General features: G+C 41.5%; 1 protein-coding gene across 2 annotated transcripts in view; it reads right to left on the bottom strand.

The window, feature by feature from the left end:
* Window positions 1-27,147, bottom strand: part of ATRNL1 (attractin like 1) — a 1,085,315-nt gene that overhangs the window by 103,897 nt on the left and 954,271 nt on the right. Inside the window, exon 28 of one of the 2 annotated variants that reach the window (XM_075072516.1) lies at window positions 4,518-4,632. The exons of the other annotated variant lie outside the window; for it this stretch is intronic. Within the exon in view, the coding sequence (XP_074928617.1) occupies window positions 4,518-4,632 (115 nt within the window). The remainder of the gene's footprint in view (window positions 1-4,517; window positions 4,633-27,147) is intronic. 2 annotated transcript variants of the gene reach the window in all.

A 27,147-nucleotide genomic window follows, 5' to 3' on the forward strand; every position in this document is an offset into this window, starting at 1 on the left:
CGAGCACTATCTCTCCATTTGGCTCTGGTTATGAGGTTCAAGCTGTTTCTCGAGAGCAGCCCGGTTGCACGGCGTTATTTGGGAGCAGTGCTCAAGGGCTACTAAGAAATGGCTCTCTTGTAAAATGTAACGTTAGGCTTCTGAAATTAGTTCCCCTATACACATGACCCTGAGTTCTCCATCCCAGCGTAAATTCAATTAGCACCGCTTCGGAGAACCTAGCTAGCCAAAGTCCAGGCACCGGTGCGGAGGGATATTCAGGGTGGTCCATTTTAGCATGAAGGTGATGTTCGATAGTCCTGGGAGACGGCAGCCTGCCAGAGCTTCAGTACATTAACAGGCTAAGTGCACAGACACAGCCCACAGAGCCCACTCCAGTGTCAATTCCACACACACCTCCTTAGTAGCAACCCAACTTGCCCACAAACCAGATGAGCAGTGCGAACCTACGTGGCTTCAGTTACGTACCTATCCACCCAGAAGGCATCAGTCTGAGACAGGGCACAGTGTCACAGCACGTGAAAGTCTGAGTGGTGCCGCCAAACCAGGGTCTGCATTAAATAAGATTGGCAGTTTCCCCCTTCTAACTGATCCATGGTTTACAGGAGCTATTATTACCCCAACACCCCAGAGACTGCCCCGTTGTGTGGCGTGCTCCAGTCCGTGGAGGGAGCAGATGTGTCAATTGTGAATGGGGCTGCTCTACCCCACTGCATGGATGGGCGGCCTCCTCCTGGGGTTGTGGGGATTAGCTTGAAGGTTGATAGACCCGTTCTGCGTTGCACAAGCGCTATTTCTCTACTCTGTAAGACTTCGTCTCATCAAGGAGTTGACAGCGTCCTCAATCAGATGACTCAGACCAGGCCACTAAAGGTTTCCCACTTCCAGGGTGGTCTTTCTAGGTCTCTGATTGAGCAACAGACAGGACAGCTCGGCCGCAGCTGCAATTATGTACACTGCTTTCAGCAGTGACTCTGACGTCTTTGGTATATTGTCGCTCAGCATACTACGTGGCAGTGGCTGGGGAGGGGAGACCCAGGCGTAACCTGTAGGGGAAATACAGGATTAGATGTATGTATAATATTGATATATAGTATTAACAAAAGGCGGCTAACATACTGCCGTCTGGTGGGGTGGGGGAACCAGCTGCCTACATAACGCGGGGAGCTGGGCAATAGCGGGACAGGGATATAGAATAATAAAATATATAAGATAACGAAATAAAAAAGGAAGGGTAACTGAAAAAATAAGAATACATTCAAGTACCGATGATTCAGTGCGTATGAGATAATGATATGTTTGAAATATTTGCCTTTGCAAAGCTAGTGGACAGTAGAATTAAATAATAAAATAAAAGCGTTCCCACTGTTCCCTGTCCCCTGACGCAAAACGCCCTGGACCTGTTGCCGCCCTTCCATCAACCCTCTCCGGCTTCTGACTGCACCCCAGGACCCCTGACCCATTAACCACGCTTCTCCTCACCGCTCCCTGGAACCACCTGCCCCTGACTGCCTCCGCGCCCGCAGCGCCGGCGTGCCGGTCACGGCCGCCTTGGGCAAAAGCGGGGGGACGGGGGGCTCTCTTCGGAGGTTCACCCCGTCTCTTAGTCTGCCGCCCCAGTCCTTCCCGGCGGATCCCGAGCGCTCCGAGCTGGCGCGGAAAGGGCGCACCGCCTACAACCTGTCCCGCGCCGACTGCGCGCCTCGGATGGGGGGGGGGTCCTCGCCCGGAGACATGCTCTGTTCCTAACACATCGTCTGAATCAATCCCAATAGCGCATGATAGATCGCAAACCCCATTTTCCCCGTGCCTCCTGACACGCCCCCAACCCCTATCCACAAGACCCCAGCCGCTGACCACCACCCTGAACCTCGTCCCCGCCTCTTACCCATGCCCTGCTCCCTGCCCCCTTACCGGCGCTGCGCATGGAAGGCCAACCGCTGGCTGGCGGCGACTACAGCTGTGCTCCTGCTGGAGCACAGCCACAACGTAACTACCATGCGCAGCATCAGACTGGGGTCAGGAGGCAGCGCGTTGGGCAGCTATGCTGTCCGCAGGAGTCGCCCTCTCCGCGCCAGAAGCATTGTTGGTCGGCGGCATAGTGAGCTGAGCAACAGGGGCGAGGTGGGAACAGCAGGAGTGGAGCTAGCGGGGGCGGAGCCTCTCAGCAGAAGCGGCAGCAGATGGGGTCCGATGATTAAGTTACAGATAGTAAGAGGACTGTATTTTTTTTCCCACCTCTGGTCTAGCATAAGCCAGTATCTGCGACAATACTACATAGCTTACTTTTCATTATGGAGTAGTCATTTTGGAAACTATCCCAGTGAATTTTTGAAATAGCATTTTCATTATATGGCAATTCCCATAAATAATCTACCTGATTCCGTGCAGATTACTAAACTCTTTTGTCATGACCATTTTAATATTAATGCATAAAATATATATTATACTTAGTGTGGCAGAATCCCTGAGATTGGGGGTGGTTCTAAGCTTTTGCCGCCCAAGCACAGCGGTTAGCGCTTCAGCGGCTTGGCCTGCCGGAGGTCCCCCCGGTCCGCAGATTCGGTGGCTTGCCTGCGGAGGCTCGGCCGATCCCACTTTCGAATTGGCTGCCGATCCCACTTCCGAATTGCTGCCGAATCTGCAGGACCGGCGGACCTCCTGCGGGCAAGCCGCTGAAGGCTGCCTGACTGCCGCCCTCGCAGGGACTGGCAGGGCGCCCCCCACAGCTTGCCGCCCCAGGCACGCGCTTCAAGCTGTCGCTGCCTGGGGTGCAGCCTGGGACTGTGGGACAGCTGTGCCCCCTTAACATCCTGGGTTGTCTCTCACAATGCTTTGCTAGTGACAAGCAGCAAACCCCTCCAGGGGCTGTTATCACTCAGCACAACTGCTACACCCAGCTAGGTTGCATGAATACTCCCAGAGCCATTCATGAATCACACAGAGAAAGGCACCAGCTGAATCTCTCCAGCCCCAGCCCTGAACCTCAGGAATACACCATCTTGCACTGCTCAAGACAAACAGTGCAAGTTTATTAATTGGTTCACCTCTCCATCAGTGGAAAGTGGATATACACCAGCTTTTGTAAACCTGAGCAGATTTACCAAACACTTCAGGTAAACTCACTGGTAAAGATAAACAGTAAAACAAGTTTATCAACTGCAAAAGATAGATTTTAAGTGATTTTAAGGGATAGACAAAAAGTCAGAAAGGTTACCAAATGAAAAGAAAATAGAAGCAGGCAGTCTACACTCTCAACCCTGTTAGCCTGGGCAACATCTAGGTTAAGCAGTTTTTCTCACCCCACTAGATATTGCAGTTCATAGTACACAGGTTTCATCCTTGAAACCTGGGCCAGTCTTCCATGCTGGCGGTTTCAGTCTTCTCAATGTCCTTGTTGCTTGCAGCATAGGTGGGGGGAGGAGAAAAGGCGAAGCATGGGGCCCCTGTGTTCTGTTTTATACCCTCAGTTTATGTGCTTGGAGAACACAAGTCCAGACAGATCTGGTGGGCATTGCTAAGTCCCAAGGAGAATTAATACCCCAGTGTGTCTCCTGTGAATGAGTCATTGAATTGTAACTGCTCTGTTGGACAATGGCTGGTAATGTCTGTTTGGCACCCACCCGGGCGTTGGTTATCTCCTTTGTTGTTGCCGTTGCATATTTTAGTAAAAACCATACAACACAATTCTTATAATTTCATAAGCATTGATGCTATACATATTTAGATAGAACAATGGCTTTCAGTAGACCATAACCTTTCCCCTGATACCTCATATGGCATGCTTTATATGCAATATTACAATTATATACAAATAAGGAATATGGGGGTTACAGGGTTCTCCCCGAAATACAGAGTGTCACACTTAGCATTCAAACGATTCATGGAGCACACACAGCTATTTTCTGTTCAAGGCCATTTTGTAAGAATAGATACAACACAGTTTTGTAGAACAGTCTGGCACAAATCAGATGAGGTGGATTACGATGGGAAATGTTCCCTGATAATGAAAATGCCAATTTAAAGTGATCTGGGATGATTTCCAAAGTGAACACCTCACTAATGAAGCCGCTATACAGACACACACCTCGCTTGCATTCATTTAGCTGGCATTCTGGGAGATGCTGGCATTCTAACTGAAAGAGGCTGAAAGGCCTAACTGGAAACACAAAGCAAACTCAATGGATTCGGTAATGTCAGGATTGTTTTATTTCTCTTGGTTCAAAGCAACTTGAAAAGAAGCTGATGTGCTCAGCTGCTGAGCGGAGAATGTTCACTAGTATGAAATATACATGGTCATTTCACTTGAGATGTCAGATTAAATTTAAACTGCTACCTTAATAATAAAAATTCATCAGCTAGTATGCTAAAGTACCCATTACCTACTGGTCCTGATCCTAAAAGCGACTTGTCTGGGCAGACCCTTATGTCCACATTGAGTCCATTAAATTGGGAGTCTTCCCTGGCAGACTGCTTTCCAGGATCATAATTTTAAAGATTACCAATGTGACTCTTACCTGATTGACCAGGGGGTGGGACTCCTGACGATCCTCTCGGTAGACATAAAAATACAGTAAGGACTGCTGCTTTGTTTCCTGAACAAGGCTCAATGGCAATTGGTTTAGGAGAGCCCTGAAAAAGAAGATCATTTTGTAATGTGGGATACAGATTATTTTCCATTTCTACTTATAAAACTTTAATCTGGGGCCCAGTGATGCTGGCCTGCAGATACTTTTCTCAACTAGTCCCTCACATTTACAGACTGTCCCATCCCACTTTAATTGACTTAAATTTGGGCTTTAATAGACAACACTGCATATCTAATTAAATGGAAAAAATGATCACAAACACCAGAAAATTGTATTTACCAGTTTGTTTCTCAACGAACTTAGTGATGTGAACTTATTAGTCACATCAGACATGGTAGAGCAGAATCTGAGAGAGAGTACCACAATGTTTCTCATATTTTCATAATACAAAAAACAGTGTGAAACAACTCCAAATCTGCATACCTCTATAATCTAGTCTCATTTCATGTCATCCAGTCTGTGTCACCCACAATGATGCTGATGACCCATCTAACCACTTCTTTGATAACTATATCCATGTCTTTTTCTATGTCATCCATGGAACGCCTTTGTTTTCTGGTCTGCCCATCAACCAACAATCCTTCATTCCTATCCCCCAAAATGTCTCACTTCTGTCACTATGCCCACAAGAAGTGACTCAATAATAAAATAAATAATAATAATAATAATAATAAATGGACAGATATAAACTTAGTCATAAATAAATGCCAGTGCACAAACATGTATAAACCTTGTCATTCCCTCTTGGATTTTCCATAGCATCCTGTCTGTCTCCTCTGTTTGTCTTCTTTGGTTAGTGAGAGCTCTCTGGGGCAGGGACTCCCCAGATTTCATGTTATACACAGCAGTGAGCTCAGTGTCAACACTTAAACAGTAAGTGTAATAACTGTTGGCAAATGCTGTTTTTGTAGCGGACACCGTAATGTGTTTCTTACAAAACCGAGACTTCCATGGATTAGATCTACAAGGGGCTAGAGGCACCTTAGCACCTAAGTCCAAAATTTATATTCTCAACGTCCTCGCTCAGTTGTTGCTCAACCCTGTAGGTGCCTAAAGTACCTACGAACTGAGGTTTATGTTGGTAAAATACTCCAGGTGCCTAAATTTCTGCCAATGGGCAAGTGCAAAATTGCCTAAATCCTGATGTCACTGAGCTTCTCAGTGCCTAACTCCTGACAGGATCCTAAAAACAGGTGTTCCCTGCCTATCTTGTCAGTGACCCTGCTCAAGTAGGTATTCTCAGAGGCCATCTACGAGATCAGACCTCCTGCAAAACACAGCCAGCAGCAGCAGCAGCAGGGGATGGTCCCTAAAACCAAAGAGCCCAGTGTTTAGAGCACTCATAAAGGATGTGGATGAGGTGGGTTCAAATCCCCATTCTGCCTGATTTGGAGCAGGACCAATATCCAGGTCACCCACCTCCCAAGTGAATGCCCCAAACACTGCACTAGATGCACTGGATAAGAGAGAATAAGAGTGATTCTGTTGGGCTTAAAGGCATGCACACCAAAAGGCTGACTTGGCTTAGGTGCCTAAATCCAGGCAAGAGTTCGTGTCCGTGAATCCTAAGTGGAGACAGGCACTTTTCCCTGACCTATAGTTAAGCACCTAACTCCCTTTGAGGGGTGGGGTTTAGGTCACACCTTAGCATTTCGTCCTGGCTAGTTTAGTAAGCAACTCCCATCTCAGCATATTGGCTTTAGTGAATCTCATTCTTAGGCTTGTAGCTCTCCTAATGGATCAGAGAGGGAGCCTGGTTGCCTGACTCGGGGCTATGAAAGCCACCTGGGGTCAGGACACATTAGGTATTGTCCCACTGAGTCTAAAGCTCCCTTTGTAGATATAGCCCAACTCTTGTGATGGCAATGGATTTGTGTCATTATAAAGCTTTTTCCTTTTATTAGTCTCATAAATCTATTCATTTAAAATTAACTACTGGAATAAATGGTTGCAGCGATATTCTTGAGTTACCAAGCCTCAAGCCTCTAGCAGCTGAAGAAACACAGAGCAGCATACAAACCCAAAAAGCGATAAGGTTCTAAACTGAGTATTTACAATTAGTCATGTTTCCATATTTTGTGCTCACTAAGTGATATGCATTCCCCATTTCGGAGCTTAAATGTTTAATCAAGCACTGAGGATATTTCTGAAAATGTTAGGTCAAGATCAGCATAAGTATTCATTTTTCTTTCTTGTCTGTAAATATTTAGAGAGCGAGTCTGTCATGTTGCAAGGCAAAAGAGAGAAATCTGAATGTTTTGATTTGAGATTCAAAGCCATTAAACTTTTCCATTTACATGCAAAATGCAAAGTACATATAAATGTCAACTGGTTCAAATATACTAAGAGGAATGATAGTTTAGGCAAGTTAAATATGCTGCAAACTACTGGATATAAAGAGAAGAAAACAAATTCCCTTCCATCATGAAAAGCAATTATTAGTTTCTATTTAACTACCTCCAAGTGACCAAAATGTATTACAGTTCCGTAGAGATAAGAATCGAGAGCAAACTGCAGTAAATTTAACAATAGATAAATGTTATTTTCAGTACATAGATTGCAAATATTTTAGAGGCACTTTTGTAGATGTATTTAGTCTAATCTAGCCTAATTTAAGATTGGCATAATCTAGTGGATAACAAATCAAGATGTATTAAAATTCTTCACATCTGATGAACCTCTCCCACCTAAAAAACCCCACAGCTTAAGAACAGTTATTATTTTTGTAGCATATACAAAAGGAATGTAGATGAAAATTCATCCCATTGCAGCAGTTAAGTTCAAAATGAGACCTGTCATGCTTAGGCTTTTTGTTGGTCCTTTGAACAGAGGTCCAGGAGCAGCTGACAAGAAACCGAGCCAGATCCTCAGCTTGTGTAAACTGGTGTAACACCATTGACTTCAGTGGAGCTACAATTATGCACACCAGCCAAGCATCTGGCCTCTGATTTCTAGAACTCCAGAGTCCTCTCCTATCATAACAAAGATGTAAAAGAAAAATAAAGGAGCTATTTTAATGTTAGCTTCACTAGACTCACACAAAAAAGAAATACTAGTTTGTTATTGGAAAAGTTTTCTTTTAAAGTTTCTACAACTGCATTACAAATCAAGTAGAATTGTATAAAAACTACAGGAGTAGTTATTATCACAATCAATATTTACTACAGTAGTGCCTAATCGACTAAGAAACGGGCCTCTTTGTGCTAGGTGTACAGATAGAGTGGCAGACAGTCTGTGCCCCAAAGAGCTCACAGGCTAAATAGACAAGACTGGGGAAAAGGGCTATACCTCATAAATAGGGTGAACAATAATGGTGACAAACGTCACTTACTCTTGGGGGAATTCTGCACCAAAAAATTAAAAATTCTGCACACAATATTTTAAAATTATTCAAAATTCTGTATATTTTATTTGTCAAAATAAGAAAATATAATCAGTTTCAATTATTTTGGCAATTGATTTCAAGATGCCAGTCAGCAAGTATGTATGTAACAATACAGACAACAAAAAAGATTCAGGAAATATTTTTTGACAAATAGATTCCTTACTAGGCATATTTGAGAGGAGGAGAGGGAGAGGGAAGGGATTGCTGGGAAGGAGCTTGGGAGTGAACCTGGAGCGTTGTTGGGTGTGTGTGGAAGACATATGAGACAGACTTTTTTGTGTGGGAGGGATTGTTAGGGAGTTAAGGAGCCTCTACCATGTAGACCCTGGCTGACTCCTGTTCTCTCTCATTCAGTCAGGTACATCTGCCCCTGTCCCCATATGTCCCTGCATTCCAACTCAGTAACTCCTTCTCCTCCCATCCCCATGTGTCCCTGCACCCGCACTCAGCCACCCCCTTCCCCATCCCCATCCATCCCTGCACCCTCTCCCTCCATCCCAATGTGTCCCAGCACTCCCTCCCCCATCCCCATGCGTCCCTACATGCCCACTCGGGTACCCCTCCTCCCCGTGTCCCTGCATCCCCCTCCCCTCTGTCCCCATGTGGCCCTGCACCCCTACTCAGCCACCCCATCCCCATGTGATCCTGCACCCCCACCCCCATCCAGCCCCTGGCTCAATGTTGTCACCCCACTAACTCCTGTGCCCCTGGCCCAGTCTGTCACCCCCAGTAGCCCTTCTGCATCCCAGTCTATGTGACCCCCCTGGAACCCAATGCGCCTTGCTCTGTCTTCTCTCCCATAACCCATGCCATAACCCTCCTCACTTGGCCCTGCAGGCAGGGTGTTCTGAGGAAGGTTGCCACTGCCCCTCCCTCTCCACATCTGGCTGCTCTGGCCCAGATGCCCTCTCTTCTGGCCTCACAGCATCCCCTGGTGGGCAAAAAGTGTAACTGCAGTGCCTCTCCATCAGAATCTATTTTCTGCAGAGAAAAAAATCTGCAGGCAACATGAATTCTGTGTGTGTACAGTGGCACAGAATTCCCCCAGGAATCAGTGTAGCAAGGACACCTTCCACCTGGCTCCCTCTTGTGGCCAAATCATTTTCAACAGCATCCTCTATCGGTCCTCTTAGAAGATCAGTGCAGACTTTCTCAGGGTAATCATCAACCCTCCCCTGAAACGGAGTCAGCAGCCCAAAAGTAATTCAAGATAGTCCTCAGTGTCCCAAACACAAGTTCCATCATAACTCCAGCATAGTTTGTACCCATCTACTATGCTTCCACTGACCATGTTGCCTTTATTCTGCCGAGCAGAAATCCAGCCTTCCCGTTCTGCCTTATTTCCTCTGTCAGCATGCACCAATTTCTGAGAGGGAAGGCGGCATATATATCCCTCTCATTCTGAAAGCTCCTCCCAGTGGGCCAGAAGAGAGGGGAGCCCTGCAATACAGAGTTCCAGCTCCTGGGCCCTTAAAGTAACAGTGTCCTGGTATCTTCCCATCCCACTGCTAATTCCCAATCTTCTCTTCCAGTTTCGTCCAGTTCCCGAGCCTGTGCTCGCACCAACATCTCTTGGACACATTCTTCTGGTCCCCCTTAGGCTTAAAGGGCCAAAATATTCCATTACAATCATGTTCATACAATAATTTTTTGTGTGCAGGCACGGGTTTAGTTAGGAATGGATGAGCTAAATGGATAGAAAAGTGAAGGGAGAGGGGACACTGAAGGAAAAAGGGGCAAAAGGGAATGGGAAGGGGAGAAGAGGGTAAGAGAGGCAAATGTGGGGTTAGACTGTACAGTAATGGGAAGCAGTGTGATGTAGTGGATCAGCCACTGGATCAGGATTCAGGAAACTTGAATTCTGTAGGCCCTGTCTATAGTCTATTATGTGGCCTTGGAAAGGTCTTCACCGCACTGTGCTTGTTTCTTTTATCCTTTTCTATTTAGATTGTAAGCTCATTTGGCCAGGGAATGTCTCTCAGTATGAGTTAGGACAATCTCAGTTAGTGTCTCTAGTGCTACTGAAATACAAACAGTAAATAAAAATAAACAAATTATTAACAATAAGTAAGCTTTTCTGGACATGGACTGTCTTAATGTATATCTGTACTGCGCACAGCACAACAGGGCCACAATGCTGATTGGGCCCTCAGTTAAAACAAACAAAATAACTATTAGTAATAGTTGGTGTAAACCAATTCTCCAGGCCTTCCCTCTTATTTGTGACAAACCAAATAACAACAATCTTACTCCCCTTATTAAGAAAGACAGTGAAAGTAAAATCTTTATTTGCAAAAGTAATTGTATGCAGGCACACAAGTCAAAGGAACAAATTTTCCATTATGCCTTTTACTTATTTGATATAGAAAACATAAGTCAAAATTGATATATTTTCTATTGCGATTGTACTATAAAAGCTCCCATAAAACAAGCATTCTCTTTTTCTGTTTTACTTTTGCCCTAATTTCTTTCAAAACACGATTGGTTCAAATGATATTATTGTTAACCATTTTCAGCAGAAGTTCATCCAAAATCAAATACAGTAGGAATTTTCTATTTTTGTCCTCCAAATGATGCATTTTTTTATAGAAATGTTAAGACTAAGAAAGAAGAAGCAGTATTGTACTGTAAGTCATTCAGATTCTCTAGCAAAAAACTACAGAAGCATAGAGCAAATGATAATAATTTGATACCTTGAGGTTTGTCAGTTGTTTAAAGATAAATACATAATCATGAATCAAAGTTATTTCACAGTGACATAACGTTCTCTGAAATGTGCAATTTATCATGCATTTTCCACAGCTTCTCTGGAAGAGATAAGGCATGTGTTTGTTTGCCCAAAGCACTTAGCTTCTGTGATTTATTTACTGGAATTGTCATATTTTATACAAAAAGAAGCAACTGTTATGTTGCGCCAAAAAGCAGCAATGAGAATCAGAGTTAATAAAACATTAACCCTGGAAAATATAAGAAGCATATAGTTCTCTTACTAATCAACTTTTTTTCTGATTTTAGACTATTTTTTAAAGAAAAGATGAACACTTTAGGATTATTTCATTTTTATTTTCCAAGTTTGTTCTTATTTTTAGTTAAGGTGCAGGAAGTCTTATTCTAACTTTATTCTGTCCATGATAGTTGCAAATGCACTATTTTTCATATAAACAAATGAGTGAATAGTCTTCAAAGCAGTTGTCAGAATATTGTGGTTTATCCACGGAAAGTTTGCAACCTTAAGTCATATTACACTGTACCCCAGCATAACAGCTCCTTCCACCCCCATGTGGTTCCCAGGATTCCAACTTTCCTCCAGTATTCTTCCTGGTGTAGCTAAAAGGGGTACCAGGACTCACTCTTTTTCCTGGTGCAGTTGACTGAACACAACACATGATAGTATGTGAGAGGGATATTGCTGATATCCCACCTCTCTCACACATGGTGAAAGTGAGAGGGCGAGCACATGGAATGGAGAGAGGAAGGGTGCGAGAGAAGGCAAAGGGAAAAAAAAGTAAAGGTGAATGAAAGGGAGAGAGCAAAAGGTGGATTCTTTGTCCACTCCGAGTGTTTATTACAGAACAGTCTGAAAAAATTCTTAATTTCCCGGAAAAAGGAGAGGTGACTATCGTCAGTTTGGGAAGAGGAAAATGTAATATCCTACTAAAAATATTAGCTCTTAGATATCTTGGAACAATCTGCTTTACAATGAAGATAGAAGGGCATATAGTTTGAAATAATTTCAGATATTTTTAAATGCACAAAACACAGCTCTATCAGTCTGGTAGTTTAGTAGCAATACAAATAAGCTGCCTCACAGGAATCAGCATTTAAAAATTCCAGCACAATAAGAGGCAAGTAATGTGACAGTGACAGTGAACTCAGCTTTATGCTGCTCAGCACTGACTTGTCTGGCCATCACAGCTGCAATGGTGTTTGACTTTTGAAGGAGCTGCATCCAGCCATCTTTGGTGGGCAGCAAAAGACAGTGGGCTTGAAGGGGTGAAAGGAGTAAGAATAAGGGTGTGGTGACAGTGGGGAAGGATCTATGGATCTGCTGGAAGGATTGAGAGCAGGGATTTCCCTACACCCCTTATACCTCCCCTGAATTTCCCCAACACCTCACCCCCCCCACACACACACAGTTTTGTGAACTAGTTACATGCAGTGTTGCCAATTTAGTGATTGTTCGGAAATTTGAATTGAAACTGAAACATTAATACACACTTTAAAAGCATATAAAGTGTATGATAAAATACGTGTATCTGAAAAAAGTATAATAGATTTGAAAAGTATGAACATAGACTAGCTTCCTTATACAGCTATTGTTTTTTATGACAATGTCAGTGCATTCATTTTGGTGATGTTGGCCAACCTAATAATTTCAAACTATGATCTGTAAGCAAAGTCTAAATGAGCTCTCCCTGACAGCTAGTGATGAGATGGGGGGAAAGGCTTCAGGACCAGATTGCATTTACATTCACATCTAAGCTACCTAGGTATCCAGCAAACAGAGCTGCGTTGCCCAAGTGATAGATTTCGGCTGGGGTTGGGTTACAAATCACTTGAAATGTGGGGGGTAATGAAATGTTGTTATTCTTATTGTATGAGTAAAGGGCAGTAGAACTGTACTTAGCCTGTGCTGATTGAGGGCATCAAGAGAGAGAGGGTGGGGACAGGTGTTTTTGCTTGATGGTCTGCCTGAGTCACAAGTACTATTTGACCTGCCCTCTCCACTGTTTAAAGACAGAGCTGATTAGGCTCCATAGATAGTCTTTTGTTTTGTTAAGTGACCACTACAGCTGAAATCACTGATAATCAGGTCTAAGTGCTTAGACCTGCTGTGGGACAGTGTTTCTGTGGAAGAGACGGCCCAGTCTGCACTAGCAGCGAGGTTCCCCCACTGAGAGCTCAGCTGAAATCACTGAGAGCTGGTGGAACCTCAAGAGACCAACTCGCAGAGGTCACAGTGGCAGGTGGCAGCAGAAGGTGACAGGCCAGGGCCATTGGCAACAGAGCGATGGAGTGAACGGTGGCAGAACGAACAACAGTGGCCAGAGTGAACAGTGAGCAGCTGGAGGAATGAGCAAGGTGCATTCTTGCCCCCCACCTGGGAGTTGAACTCATGTGAAAGCACCTCTGAGTCTCCACTGACCAAGGACAACACTGGCGAGTGTTAATGAGGCTGTTAAGAATGCTGGAGACACAATACAGTTCATGCGAACAAACATGGCTGTGGAATCATACTTTATATTTAAGCAAGAGATACCACACACTACAAACTGGAGGCCAATGTTAAGTGCATTGTCACTTGTTCATCCTGAAGCTGAACACTGGTTCTGAACAAGACCAGCAATGCTCACTATCTTTCTGCAAGAAATTCAACTGACTGGCTAGAAGCATGTGGTGCAACAGTGAAAGACTCAACAGTTGAAAAAGTGAAGAACTCTCTCACCACATTCAAAAAAATTTTGCATACATTGCTGATGAATGCACCGATGCAAATGGCCATCAAGTATTAAGTCACTGTGTACGTTATCTTGATGTCAGTGGTAGGCCAATAGATGCATTTCTAGATGTTCAAGTTATAGAAGACACATCGGCTGCATCTGTGACAACCCACATCTTAGAAGAATTAAATGCTTGTCAACTGGACCTCAGACAGATGGCTGTTTGTGCATTTGATGGAGCTGCAAACTTCTCTGGAAGACATGGTGGAGTACAAGCTTTGCTCAGAGAAAAGTGTATCCCTAGTCTCTCCAACACACACTGCAGAGGCCATCTACTCCAACTAGCGCTAGTATGAGCAGAAAATTCTTCAAAAGATATTTAAAAAGCTATAAATTTAATATCTTCATTATATGCTTTTTTCAGCAAGAGTCCAAAAAGACTGGATATCTTGGAAAACATAGAAGATACACTGGGACTGAAGTTCAAATTAGTCCAAACTGGGAAAGCCCTCTGGCTTTCTCATGAGCGATCCTTGGCTGTTGCCTTGAAATTATTCCAGCCATTACTACTGGCGTTGGAAAGTATCTACCATGATGGGATGGATCTAAGTAGTGAGGCTAGTGGATTACTTTTGCTACTACATTCAGAGAAGCCTATTGCCATTTCCTCTCTTGTAAGTCTACTGTTGAAACCACTTGGGTCATTAAACAATGCCATCCAGGCATCTGCTACAACAGTAGCTATCCACTGAAAAAGTACTGGAAGAAGCAAAGACTTGAGTCCAGAAGTTGACTAATTAAGGCATTTATATTGAATCCTTAAGTGAAGAGGACAAAAAGTGTTTGTTAAGACAACTGGAAAAGTACACAGACTTGAGTCTTAAAAATCTACAACAGCGATTTCTAGATTCTTCTCAACTTCAACGTAGCTTTTACAGATCCCTGTCCTATAAAACACCGACAGTTGAGTGGAGTGAGGCACTACCAGCAATGGGGCTGCTATGTACTCAGGAAGAACAGAGAATTTGAACACAGAGTGGAATATCATACGATGAATGAATGAAGATTTCACTTCAACTTTTTTATCATCACCAGTGGCTCAAACCGATCTTTGTGTTAAGTTTCCTGGGATGAAAGAAGTAGAAATTCATCTCTTGCTACTCTCAGTCACAACAGCTACAGTTGAGCGTTCTTTTTCATCATTGAATAGAATTTTGTGTTCTGAAAGAAGTCACCTTCCACCTGATCATGTGAATGAACTAATGAGCATATCAGTTGAAGGAATGTAAGTACTGGACACATGAGAAGCCACCAAAGATGAATGCATTGCATTCAAGAAGTTCATTAACAGAGTTGTGAAAAATGGTAACAAGAAACCAAGGAGGATGTAGATGCAGTGCTTCAAAGAAGGCTTGAGTAGCCAACTTTAATTTGTGTGATGATTTTAAAACATGAGTTAAATCTCGTAAAATAGTCATGAAACATTTTTCAGTTTTTACTGTGGTGCCATACAGCCCACCTTCACCCTCACAGTCTCACCCTTCATCGTTCCTGACTCCACTCCCCAGTAAATTTGAACACTCCCCTCCCAGTTTCAAGTCCTGGGGAAAACACTGATTGGGAGGGTCTCCCAACCATGAAAAAATCCTCATTATAGCTTACCTGTAGATTCCAATTTGATCATCAATGAAATTGTATTTGCTATTCTTACAAAGTCATGAAAAAATAGAATGTGTAAAAGGTTTTGGATAAATCTACATTCCAAGAAGAGATGTCTTTTCTAAGTGCTGTAGGACTTGAAATTTTCAGTACTTAATATTTTTTTCAGCTCAGACTTTTTATGTTAGGTGCATTTAATTTTTAAAAGTGTATTATCATACCATAAGACAAATAGATCACGTAAGTCTGAATGGCTGCAATCTGATGCCAAAAATGCAATTAGAAAATTGAATCAAGGAATTAAAGATTAATGTGGATATGTTATACCTGTCAGCAGTAATAAGTATTTTGACAAGAACAGAATAAAGTTTGACAGGATGCACAAATACTGATCTGATATATGACAGAAATATTAAGAAAGCAAACAACTATACATTAATCACTAATTCTCTTAGCTAAAAGGGTTTAATGCCATTGTTATCAGAATTAATCTATAACTATAAATGAGTCTCTAACAGATCAAATAACTTATTCTTTGCAGTTTAATGATAATTTATATTGATGTAAAATTTAGCTTTTAATTAGATTATTAAAACTGAATTAATTTGATGAACACTAAATGAAGTAAGCATGATGGTTTGGCAAAAAAGTAATCAAGTGTGCTGATATGACAGAACTAACATTGGGATTCAAAGTCTCAGCAGCTACTTCCTGGAGTTCAATGTGCAAGATTGGCGGGGGGGAGAGGGATTGTGAGAAGGGAAGTTCTCTGCACTCCTTTAGACAAATTGAGTGATAGAAGGAACAGGGCAACATAAGTGTTCATCTTTTTATTTTCTATTATATCTAAGTTTGATCCTGTGCCCCTAACTGTGATATCCAAGTGCCTTTAAGAAGGCATTGTGGCATGCAATCTTTTAAAAAAGGGAGTAAAATGCTTTAAAGGATATATCTTCAGATCATACCCAGCAGGACTAGCTGGTTACTGGGTGGGGCAAGGGAGAAACGGAAAGGGCATCTTCCTCCCAAGTTTATAGATTGGCTGTGAAGCCATTCCATAGAGGCTACATCCGCTCCATTACTGAAGTAGCCTTGAACATCCCTTAAATGATTCCTTCACATTGGGAGGAGAAGGATGTTGGACGTGTTGTATTAATTTAGAAGGAAGATATGTGCTAAAGGAAGATATGTGCTAAAACTTTTAATGTAACCCAGTAGCTGTTCAACATTAAAGAGTGTTAAACAAATTCCAGAGCTTAGTATACAGATACCTTACCCCTACTTAGCACTATGGAAAACACACTATTAAAAAAATCTTTTTAATCTTTTATTAAAAATATAGAAAAGAAAAACAATTAAAGTCTTTGAAATGTAAAGTATTAAATAAGGTTTTTATTTTAACGACATTTTTATTCCCTTTCCCTGCAGACAGTTTTTGGAAGGCAACTCCCCTTTTAGATGGTATTAAAGATCAGAAAAAAACTGTTCTTTGGGAAAAAGAAGTTAGCTGAGATGATTTTGCTGCTGCTGCTGCTGCTGTTAAATTTTAATTTTTAAAGGAAAACAGCTTAACAGTTTTATCTGGTATTAAAGGTGGTAATAACTGTTATTTCAGCTGGTGTTTGGGATTTAGCTGGAACTGGTAGTGGTGGTGATGTTATTTGGTCCCCTTCTTTTGGGTCACTTTTGGTTAGGACATGTTTTCCGATCAGGATGAGGAAGGCCTGGGGTTGCAGGGAAGGGTGAAGGTGTCAGCCATGATGGTTAAGCTCACTCCAGTAGCCACTGTCTATTCTTTATTGTTCTTTAATACTTCCCCCACAAGTTCTCTTTCTTTAAGGATCCAAAAAGGGAATAATGGGTGAAGCTACACAGTGCCTCATTATTTTGTCCACCAATTAGACCCAATATCAGATATACCAAGTTTGGCTCATTAACTTTTGGATTCATGTTTTCTGCTTTTGACTCAGATTAACTTGGCCTTTTTGGTTAGAGTAATTCAGTTATTCTGTCTCCCTTTCATACCCTTCCCCATCAATATTTGCTATTGTAGGTTATTGTGATATTTTATGAACTGTTACATACTTTTTACAGTTGCGCTCACAATTCAGATAAATTTGTAGGCCCAACTGCCACAACAGACCACGTCCAGTGGCCTGCCCCTGGCCTGCCCCTGTTGACTTCCAACATGCTGCAATGCAGACGGACCACACAGGAAAGCTCTGTGCCATGAGAATGAAGAAACACCCCTTGTGTTCCCCTCTCAATACAAGCCCCTCCCCTTTGCAGCAGAGCCACACCACTCCCCCTGCCACAGGAATAATCACAGCCACAGAGGAGGATGGGAGCTGAAAACTGAGACAAAGGGAATGATGTATATAGTTGAGAACTAAAATACAGTAAGCAGGTTCTGTTTTTTTACAATGCCAATATTACTGCACACTGCAATCTTAACTGTTGTATAGTAATGTTAATTATTTACTTATTTAATATTTTTCTGCCCACCCAAAAGTTCTGGCTCACTTTTGTTTCTTAAAAAAAAGTACAAAATGAATAATTTATGACAATGCACCTTTTACAAAAAAGCTTTCACCAAACACAATCTATGCATCAGGAGGAATGTTCTTGGGGAAATACTGCAACAGAATACTTAAGCAAGGACAGAGCCTGGGAATAGTTTTGGGGGCTGGAGAGGAATCAATAGCAAATCTCTGTAGGCCACTAGGTTTCCACTTTAATCACAAGCATCCACTAATGATTTCCCTTTAATCCATGAGACACAGTTTCTTCCTTATGCAGTTAGCCAATAGAATTACTCCTTTCATAGTAACCTATGAGAATGGTACTGAGCCTGATTTATAATCAATTCTATACCGTAGCTTCGTTCAGCTGAGGATTTCTCAGTGATTTACAACTTTAATTAATTAAGCCCAACTAACCCCTATGAGGTAGATAAGTATTATTAACCCATTTTAAAGCAGTTGTGCTAGAGGAGACTCTCTGGAGCTTCTTATAATTCTGCCACCAAGCTAAAGGGAGAGTTGAGATGATTTCCCTGCCTCTACAATTTAGTCACCCCTGCCAGAGAAGATTTATCGTGAGGGCTCATAAAAATACTTCTGATAAGCACATTTTTGCCTTCAGAACGAACCAATCTGCCCTTATGGAAAGTCCTATGGTATGTAATAGGGATTAAACCAATAGGGTATACAGAAATATAATAGGACTCTGAAGAAAATACTCTAAAACCCTATATTGGAAAACTGAATAGAGAATGATATCCTTTCTATATGTGTTTTTGCACCATTCAATAAATTTCTTTTAGCAGGGATATAATTCTGTATTACATTCTTTAGTTTGATTCAGAACATGCATATGGATATTATAATTTATCAATAAAGTTCTCTAGTAATTTCCACAAGAGAATGCCATCTATTTGAAACAAATAAAATAAAATAAAATAAAATAAAATAAAATAAAATAAAAACATACCCGAGGCAAAGATCATCATTGGTTACTCTCTTGTGCAGGCCAGAAGGGAAAGCAGGCTCTGCAAATCCAGTGCTTCACAACTCCCATCACAGGTGGGAGGAAGAGGACAGATATTGGTTCCATCCTATTCAACATGCTAGCAAGCCTAATTGTGCCTATATCCCATGTGATCCACGCTGTGCCAGGTACAGACCCAGCACAGTTTACTTCCTACCTGCAGTACCAAGTAGATTGGAGGCAGATTGTGATTCTGAGTCTCACACTGCTTCCTGGGTTGCTCCAGAGGCAGCACAACTACTTGCCGCCCCTCGTTCAAAGCAGATCATGAAGTGACGATCCAGCCAACAGTGAGTCAAAACAAAAACCAGAAGCCGTAACTAATGATCTCCTGCTCTAACCACTAGAGACAAACTTCACTCTCCTATCCTAGAATCACTAAAAATGAGTGAAATGTGATCAGTACACCTCTACCTCGATATAACGCGGCCCAATATAACACGAATTTGTATATAACGTGGTAAAGCAGTGCTCCAGAGGGGGGCAGGGCTGCACACTCCGGTGGATAGAAGCATATTTGATATAACGCAGTTTCACCAATAACACAGTAAGATTTTTTGGCTGCCGAGGACAGCATTATATCGAGGTAGAGGTGTATTTAGAAAATCTATGCCAGTTTCAAAAATGGAAAAGCAAATGCCCTGGACTTATCTCGCTACTTTTTCATTGCCTGCAAAATTGGAAAGGAAATGCAGTATACCATAAGTCATCCAAAATAGATGTTCAGTTAACTTTTCTACGGCAATGTCTTATAATATTCTTTTGTAACCTCCTGACCACACACAATATGCCTGGTGAATGACAAATTAAAACATTTATACCTGGAACTGTAATAATAAAAAAGAAGAACTAAATTAAGACACACTATGAAAACGAACTGTCAGCAGAAAGGAATAAAGTGCAAACTTGGCAATATTCTTAATGCAGAAGAAAATGCTAATGGCACCGGCATAACAAATGACTTTCTGCCATGACTACTACACAGATCAGTCTACTGAATGTACAGAAGACATGGCCTAAACCTCTGAAGGCAAGAGAGAATTTTTATTCTTACTGTCCTTGCACTGTTCCAAGGGCAGACCTACATTTTCTATTTCGGAACCTAAAACATTCTAAAAAAAAATTTCCCAGTAGGTTAAAGAAAAATGTATGCGCACGGATCATATTTCAAAATAGCAGAGCATAATATATTACAAGTGAATGAGTGTATTTGGATACAGTGGGCCAAACTATGGCTGCTCCAGTGCGGAGGGAGATGAGGAGGGCACAATGAGACTTTTCTATCCCAAGAGCCAAGGGAAAAGATCAGTGAAGAGGGCAAGAGGAGTCATAAATGTGCTGCATGCCCTAGCAACAGCAGCATGCATGAAACTGACTAGCACTGTTGGCAGCACAAGCAGCTTTAGAGGTGGCATGTCTAGATGGGGTAATGGCAGAAATATTGGAGCCCTGGATAAACATTTTAAAAAGTGTTGCAAAAGGCATCTCTCACTATCCCTTCTCCGGCAACTCTGGAGTCATTCTGCCTCCTTGGAGGTATAACTGGATCCAATATTTCTTGTGTCACTGGCTTTAACTCAAATACTTAAAAAATACCTTGAATTGTAAGGTATAAATAGAGGACAAAATTAAACTCTTAAGTCCAGATCTTCAGCTAATGAAAATCAGCACAGCTTCACTGATATCAAAGGAGACACACAAATATATAGCAGATGAGAACCTCTCTATATACAGATATATAGATAATATAGATATATTATATAATTTGTTTCTTAAACAATTTTATTGAAAAATCCTGCAAATACTTAAATCCAAGTACCACCAATTAATGTTGCATTCAAAGGTTGTTGCCTATCAAAATCATATTATTTATTATTTTACACTACTCACAGGTGTGTTAGATACTTCCCAGAAAATGCACAGGACACAAGTCCCTGCCCTAAAGTACCTAATCCTGAACACACTCAGGCACATGAGTAATTACTTACATGAGTTGTCCCATTGAAACAAACAGGATTACTCACGTGGATGAAATTACTCGTGTGCCTGAGTGTTTGCAGGATTGGGTTCCAAATGATAGACATGACAGAGAAATGAAGAAATAATACATTCTGGGAAGATGATAGGGGAATGAAAAAAAACATTAGCAAGATATTTGATTGCATTAATACTCCGTGTAACATAATAGTTGGTGATTTTTTTATTTTTTGTTGTATTAGAGGCAGGGGAGTTGATTTAATATACTAATTTAAAAAAAAATTGCAAACACTCCTTTTTTCAAGTACTACAAATTTTGCATCATTTGTGCCTTAGAGCCACAGTTATTGTGTTAGCTGTTGGAAGAATTTGTTTTACTAAATCAAGATATTTGATCGACACATTTTGGGCCTCATTCTCATTTACACTCAGCTTCCTTTGGAAATCAGGCTGTTTATGTGTTGCATTCATACACTTTGAGGCCATGTGCAGCACACAATTAATATAAATAAGCAAATCTTTACCTCAGTGTCAGAACTTTCTTTAGAAAGTGAAGCATTTAACAATGTCCCAGGCATGCAGTTAGCGCAGATTTCTTGTTCAATGGGACTTAAAATTAATGATCAGTGCCTGGGAAATGATCCCGTTAGTCTGATTATACTTGCACTCCTTTATTAACTCCCAGCTGGGGCCTGCTAATCATTATCTAATTGATTAAGCCTTTGAGGAACTGTCTGCCACTAGGTGTGGTCCATTACATACATCTGTATGTTTAGTTTTTTCCCTAAGGAGTACAGAAAAACAAACCCACCAATATTGTAGGAGGGAAAAGATATTTGCTACAATAAAAGCAGAGTAACACTCACAATTTTTGTATTATTAAACTATGACAAATGTTTGTCATTCCATTTCCTGCAATTTTTCACAGCCTAAATTGTACACTGCGAATATGATCACATTTAAATTCTACAGAAACATGCATTTTGCAGGGTTTTGATGCACAAGAAATAATTCCTCAAAAATTGGCCAATTTTTATTGCAGATTGCTCATTTTTGCTCAAGTACTGACTGATTTTCAACACAGCTAATTTTTGTGTGAAAATTCACATAACAGAGAATTATTCAGGGGAAATGCCCATTTTTGAGTTTGCAGTGAATAGTTAAATTTCAAGTAGTTTTACATTTCGTTACATATATTCTCCCCTCTGCTAACTAAAATACTTTCCCTCTCCCTATTTCTGCACCTAAAGTGGATCCATTACCAGTAGTATAACTAGTGAATGGTTATGCTGTATTCTAATTACCATCAAAACACATAGTAGATTTGCGTGATTGTTTATCTACTTTATTTCAGAAATTACTGACATTATACTAATGTAGTAAGTCTTCCAGTTTCTCCAAAACATTCTTTCCTTCATCTCCTGGGTCTTGTGGTGCTCAGCACTGTTTTTTTCATGGAAATAAATGCCACATATCAAATGTCACTGGCTAATACAATCAGCAGAAGGAGCCGGATCTTATTTACTTAAACAAGGGCAGAGATGTGAGATCAATCATCAAACAGATGTTATTTGTGAAATTGAAGGTATTCGTGATGATTGCTACTATAGAAACCAAGCAATGTAAAATATCTCAACAAATGCTCCTTTATTAACAACCAATGTGACCACAATATTCTGCATTACACTCTACCTTCCATCAAGTGATCAGCCTTGCACATTTTCTTTCTGGCTATATGCTTTCAATGGTAACTGTGAAAAAGGATTTCTATTAGTCTTTTAAGATACTGTATCACTGCCAATACGCATCATCCAGTAAGTGACACATACTGTACTCATTCAATGCTAAAATCTAGCTTATTTCATTTCCCCCCTCCTGTCAACAGCCAATCAAATCAGTGATTCTGTGTTCAACAACAGTGAAAAACAGAAACCACTGTTAATTCCTGTGGTTAGATCAACAGTATGAAAACAACAGTGGTTACTAAATGCCAGTTCCAGCCTCTTCAGCAATTAAACCATTCTACTTTCTCAGTAGCCTTTGTGAAACAGATGAGTCAGTCAAAAAACATCTTCAAACTGACTAGTCATATTGTATCAATAGTTTTTAAATGAGTTTGTTTATTTCTAGGCTGGGTAAAATCCTGGCCCCACTGAAATCAATGGGAGTTTTGCCATTGACTACTATGGGGTCAGGATTTCACAAAAGAAGTATAAATCCCACTCTTCACTGTAGTTACAAATAAGCTAGCCAAGCACAAACTCACCTAAGAGAAAAGGCAAAAATTTGTCATTTTGTAATTATACCAGATTATCTCTAATTTAAGTGCACAAGAGTAAGCAGGTACCATGATTCTTAGGTAGTTCAATATTGTACTCTATGGAATAGAAGGTTGTGCTCTTGCTTAGGACAACGTGAGAAAATTAGCTCAGAAGTAATTTTACTATAGAACTGAAACACCGTGTGGCCATTTGGAAATATCCATTTTTCTCCTTATATGGATCATTTTGTGTCTTTTCCTTGAGAAACCCCTAAAGAGGAAAATTTCTACTAAAATTCTATAATAGAGACATCTTTGTGGCAAATATTCTAGCAACTGCTAGTTACTATAGTTAACATTTCAAAGTGTAAGAGTTCAGAGAACACATATTCTACATGCTTTAGGATGGTTACTAGGGTGACCACCTTTTCCAAATGCAAAACAGGGCACATGCAGGAGCCCCTCTGTGGCCCTGTCTCCTGCTCCTTCTCTTCTGCTGAAGCCCCGCTCCAAGGTCAGGCCAGAAGCTGAAGATGGGCAGTGGTAAGAGCCACCCAGGAAACCTGGGCCACTGTGGGGAACCCTAGGCCCACCACCTGCCCTGGGGCCAGTGTGCCCAGGAGCAGCCCCTAGCCTATGTTCCCACCTTCTGGGGCATGCTGGTGGAGGGTCCAGGACTCCAACACTCATCACAGCAGCCTGGGCTTCTGGGGCAGCTCTTACTACTGTCCGGCTCCAGCTTCTGGCCTTGCCAGGGGCAGGCCTTGGGGGGAAGAGGAGGAGCAGGGGGTTGGGTCTGACGGTGAAAGGGTCTAAGGCCCACCTCAGCCACACCCTACCCCCCGGGAAGAGGCAGACATGGAGTGACGCCACAGAGAATCCATGATAAATGCTGTCTCAGAGTCATTCAGACTGGGACTGGGACTTGAAATGTACATTTTGGGACTGTCCCACCCAGTTAGGGATGAGTGGTCACTCTAATGGTTACGCACATTCAGAATCCCAGAACTGATTATTATTTCATTGTGCAACACAAATATTCTCTGCCTACTCCCTAAAAAGGCACAATTAAACAAATTCAGATGTAAAATGGACATGCTCACAAGCACCCAAACATACCTCTCACTCCTGGAAAGAAAGAGAATCATCCTTCTCTCACCCTTGTCAAGAGAAGCCATATTTCATCATGCTTCCCCAACACACATTTTAAATAGGGATGTCATTCTACATTTTATCTTCCTCCTTCATTGCTGGGAAATTTGAGGTTCCCTGGTAGTGGTAGGGCATGGACTTGGTGTACACAGAATCCAGTCTTATTGAACCAATAGTAGGAGCTAATTTGAGGTATGACAACCCAACAATGAAAAATACTTTTCAAATTCCTCAGATATACATTGCTGATACTACATATACCGCAGTGAGGTATCACATGCTTTATCCATCAACAGCAAATTAGGAACCAATTTATTTCCGTATGCACAGAAATAAACAGATACACATATATAATAAGGATTGTTTCCACTTGTGCTTGTCTGAATCCTCTAGGCACAGTGTCAAGGCAAAAATCCAAACCAAACCAACCAACCAACCAATCAAAATTATGCCAAAGACATTAAAAAGCAAAGCTTCTGAAAAATGTTCTCAATCCCAGGCAAAATTGTTTCCCTCTCACTTCCAGAAAAAGCCTGTGAAAACAGGTTAGTCATCTAGCAGCTTCTCAAGATCATCTAATACAGGCTTTAGGGGACCAAAATGGGTGGATAAATTTAATTCTAAAACAAACCTTTCAGAGTGTTTAAATCATGCAATATGGGATCAGATAGACCATATCATCACAAATGCCTCAAATTACGAGGATCCAACCCATTTGTGACTTCATAGGTCAAATCCAACATTTTAAATTTCAACTGGAGGTAATCTAGAAGTGAATACAAGTCAAAAAGCACAGGCCAGAGAGAGGGAGAGAGAGAGAGGCAGTAATGGCTAGTGGCTAGATCACTAGATTGGCATTCAAGAGTTCCTGGCTGTGCTGCTGGCCTGTTAGGTGACACTGGGCCAGACACTTCACCTCTCTGTGCCTCCATTGTCTCATCTTTAAAATGGCAATAATGACACTCACCTCCTTTGTAATGTATTTCTACATTTACTGCTGAAAAGTGCTGTATAAGTGCTAGGTATTATTATTATGCACAGATGGAAACTATACTCCACCAAGCATAAGGAAATTGAGAGGTTGGAGGCAAGAAATAGTTCCTAATGAGTGGCAGCACTTTTTAGCAGGCACAGTGAACGATTGAACCTCACGGAAAACTTCCATAAAATCTGTTTGAAAATCTTTCTATAGGTTTTTTGAACCACCACATAGAATTTAAGAAAGAATTATAGCCACTGAATTCCACTGAATAGTTTTAAAAAAAAATCTATAAAAAGTAGATCATTCTCTATTAGATTCTCCGTGTTCTTAGATTATTTTCTGTAGAACCCTGTTGGCTTTATCCCTCTTCAAACTTTTCCATGTGGGGCATAACAACAACATTTGGAATGTAGATGAAAGCATTCTAGCACTGAGTTTCAGAAATATTTCACCTGTTTTTATGTTTGCATTAGATGAAATATCCAAAAATGTAAATAATTACAGAATAAATGGTTGGTTGTCATTTCATCCATATGACCATTTCAGCCTTTATAGCACTGATGACTTTCACATACAAGCTCTATTTATAGATCCATAGGAGCTGCTTTTGTAGCCACTGTAAATGTTTCTTCATATAGTTATAGTTTTCTACCGTTTGTTCTATTTTTGGTCCTTTGCGAGTTTCCTAATCTGCTGTACATTCTTCAGTGAACTGCTGAGCAAGCTCAAGATGTTAATTGAATATATCACTATTTTTCTTGTAAGAGTTTACTAATGACTGATCCTGTAGATGGCATAGGTGTTAATCAATTTACATTTGTTCTTTTAAAAGTCAGATTCAGCCAAGTCTCTAATTAATCAGCTGTAAACACATAGATTTTGGTAGCATCAGTTTCTTTCATTGTGATATAGAAAGCTTAGTCATACCCTTCATCACTGATCCCTCAAGGTCGAGGATGATCTCTTTCACAGGTTTTACTTTTCATGGTCCTTTTGTGACTGAGGAGTCCAATCCTTGAGCCACAGCCTCATTGGTTGGTGTTGTGGACAGGGTTGTGCCACGATTGTTGTGTGGCAGTTGTCTTTCCTTTCTTTTCTGGCGTTTTTCTGCAACCAGGGCAAGGTGATTTTCCTCAAAAGTGGATGTTCCCTCTCTGACAAGTCTTCGCCATTTATTCCTGTCCTGGGCAGCTGTCTCCCAGTCTGTGGTGTCGATGCCACATCTCTTGAAATTTATCCTGAGGGTGTCTTTAAAGCGTTTCTTTTGGCCTCCCTGTTTCCTTTCTCCTTTGGTGCGTACAGCACTTGTTTTGGTAAGCGTATATCAGGTATGTGCACACAGTGCCCGCTTCACCTCAGCTGATGCTGGATAATCCTCCCACTTTATGTTGAGGATCTTCTGAAGAAAGTGCTGGTTCTGGCGTTGCAGGTTTTTCAGGTATTTTCGACAGGTCAACCAAGTCTCACAGCCATAGAGGAGAGTTGGGATTACCACTACTTTATAAACTAAAAGTCTAGTATGTGTTCTGATGTGATTGTTGAACACCTGGCAAGACAGTCTGCAAAGTACAGCAGATTCTTTGCTAAATCTGTGTCTGCTCTCTGTGAAAGATGGCTGCCAAGACAGGCAAAGTATTCAACATTTTCCAGTTCTTCTTTGTCAATGTAGATCTTCCTTGCTGGGTCTGATGATTGACCATGGACTGGCTGGTGGAGAACTTTTATTTTGTGATGTTCAGAGTTAGACTTAGGCTTTATTAAGCTTCAGGGGAGCAATTAAGGGCTGTTTGTAGATCCTCCTTTGAGTGTGCAACTACAGCACAATCATCTGTGTACTGGACTTCGGTTATTGTTGCCGATATTACTTTAGCTCTGGCATAGAGACGAGAAAGATTGAAGAAGTTGCTGTCAGTCCGATATTGGATGCCAATGCCCTGTGGTATACGGTCTGGGTTAATGTTTTCATAGGTGCTAAGAAAATGGAAAAAGGGCGGGTGCCAGTACACAGCCTTGTTTTACATCAGTTCAGATGACAAAGGGCTCAGAGGCAGAGCCACTGCACAGGATGGCAGCTGTCATCTGATCGTGGAGGAGTCTTACAATGGTGATAAATTTGCTACATGTAGCTGCTGATGTTGTTCTTGATATTTTTC

Source organism: Chelonoidis abingdonii, chromosome 15, assembly GCF_003597395.2.
Source record: "Chelonoidis abingdonii isolate Lonesome George chromosome 15, CheloAbing_2.0, whole genome shotgun sequence".
In the NCBI taxonomy this organism is placed as follows: Eukaryota; Metazoa; Chordata; order Testudines; family Testudinidae; genus Chelonoidis; species Chelonoidis abingdonii.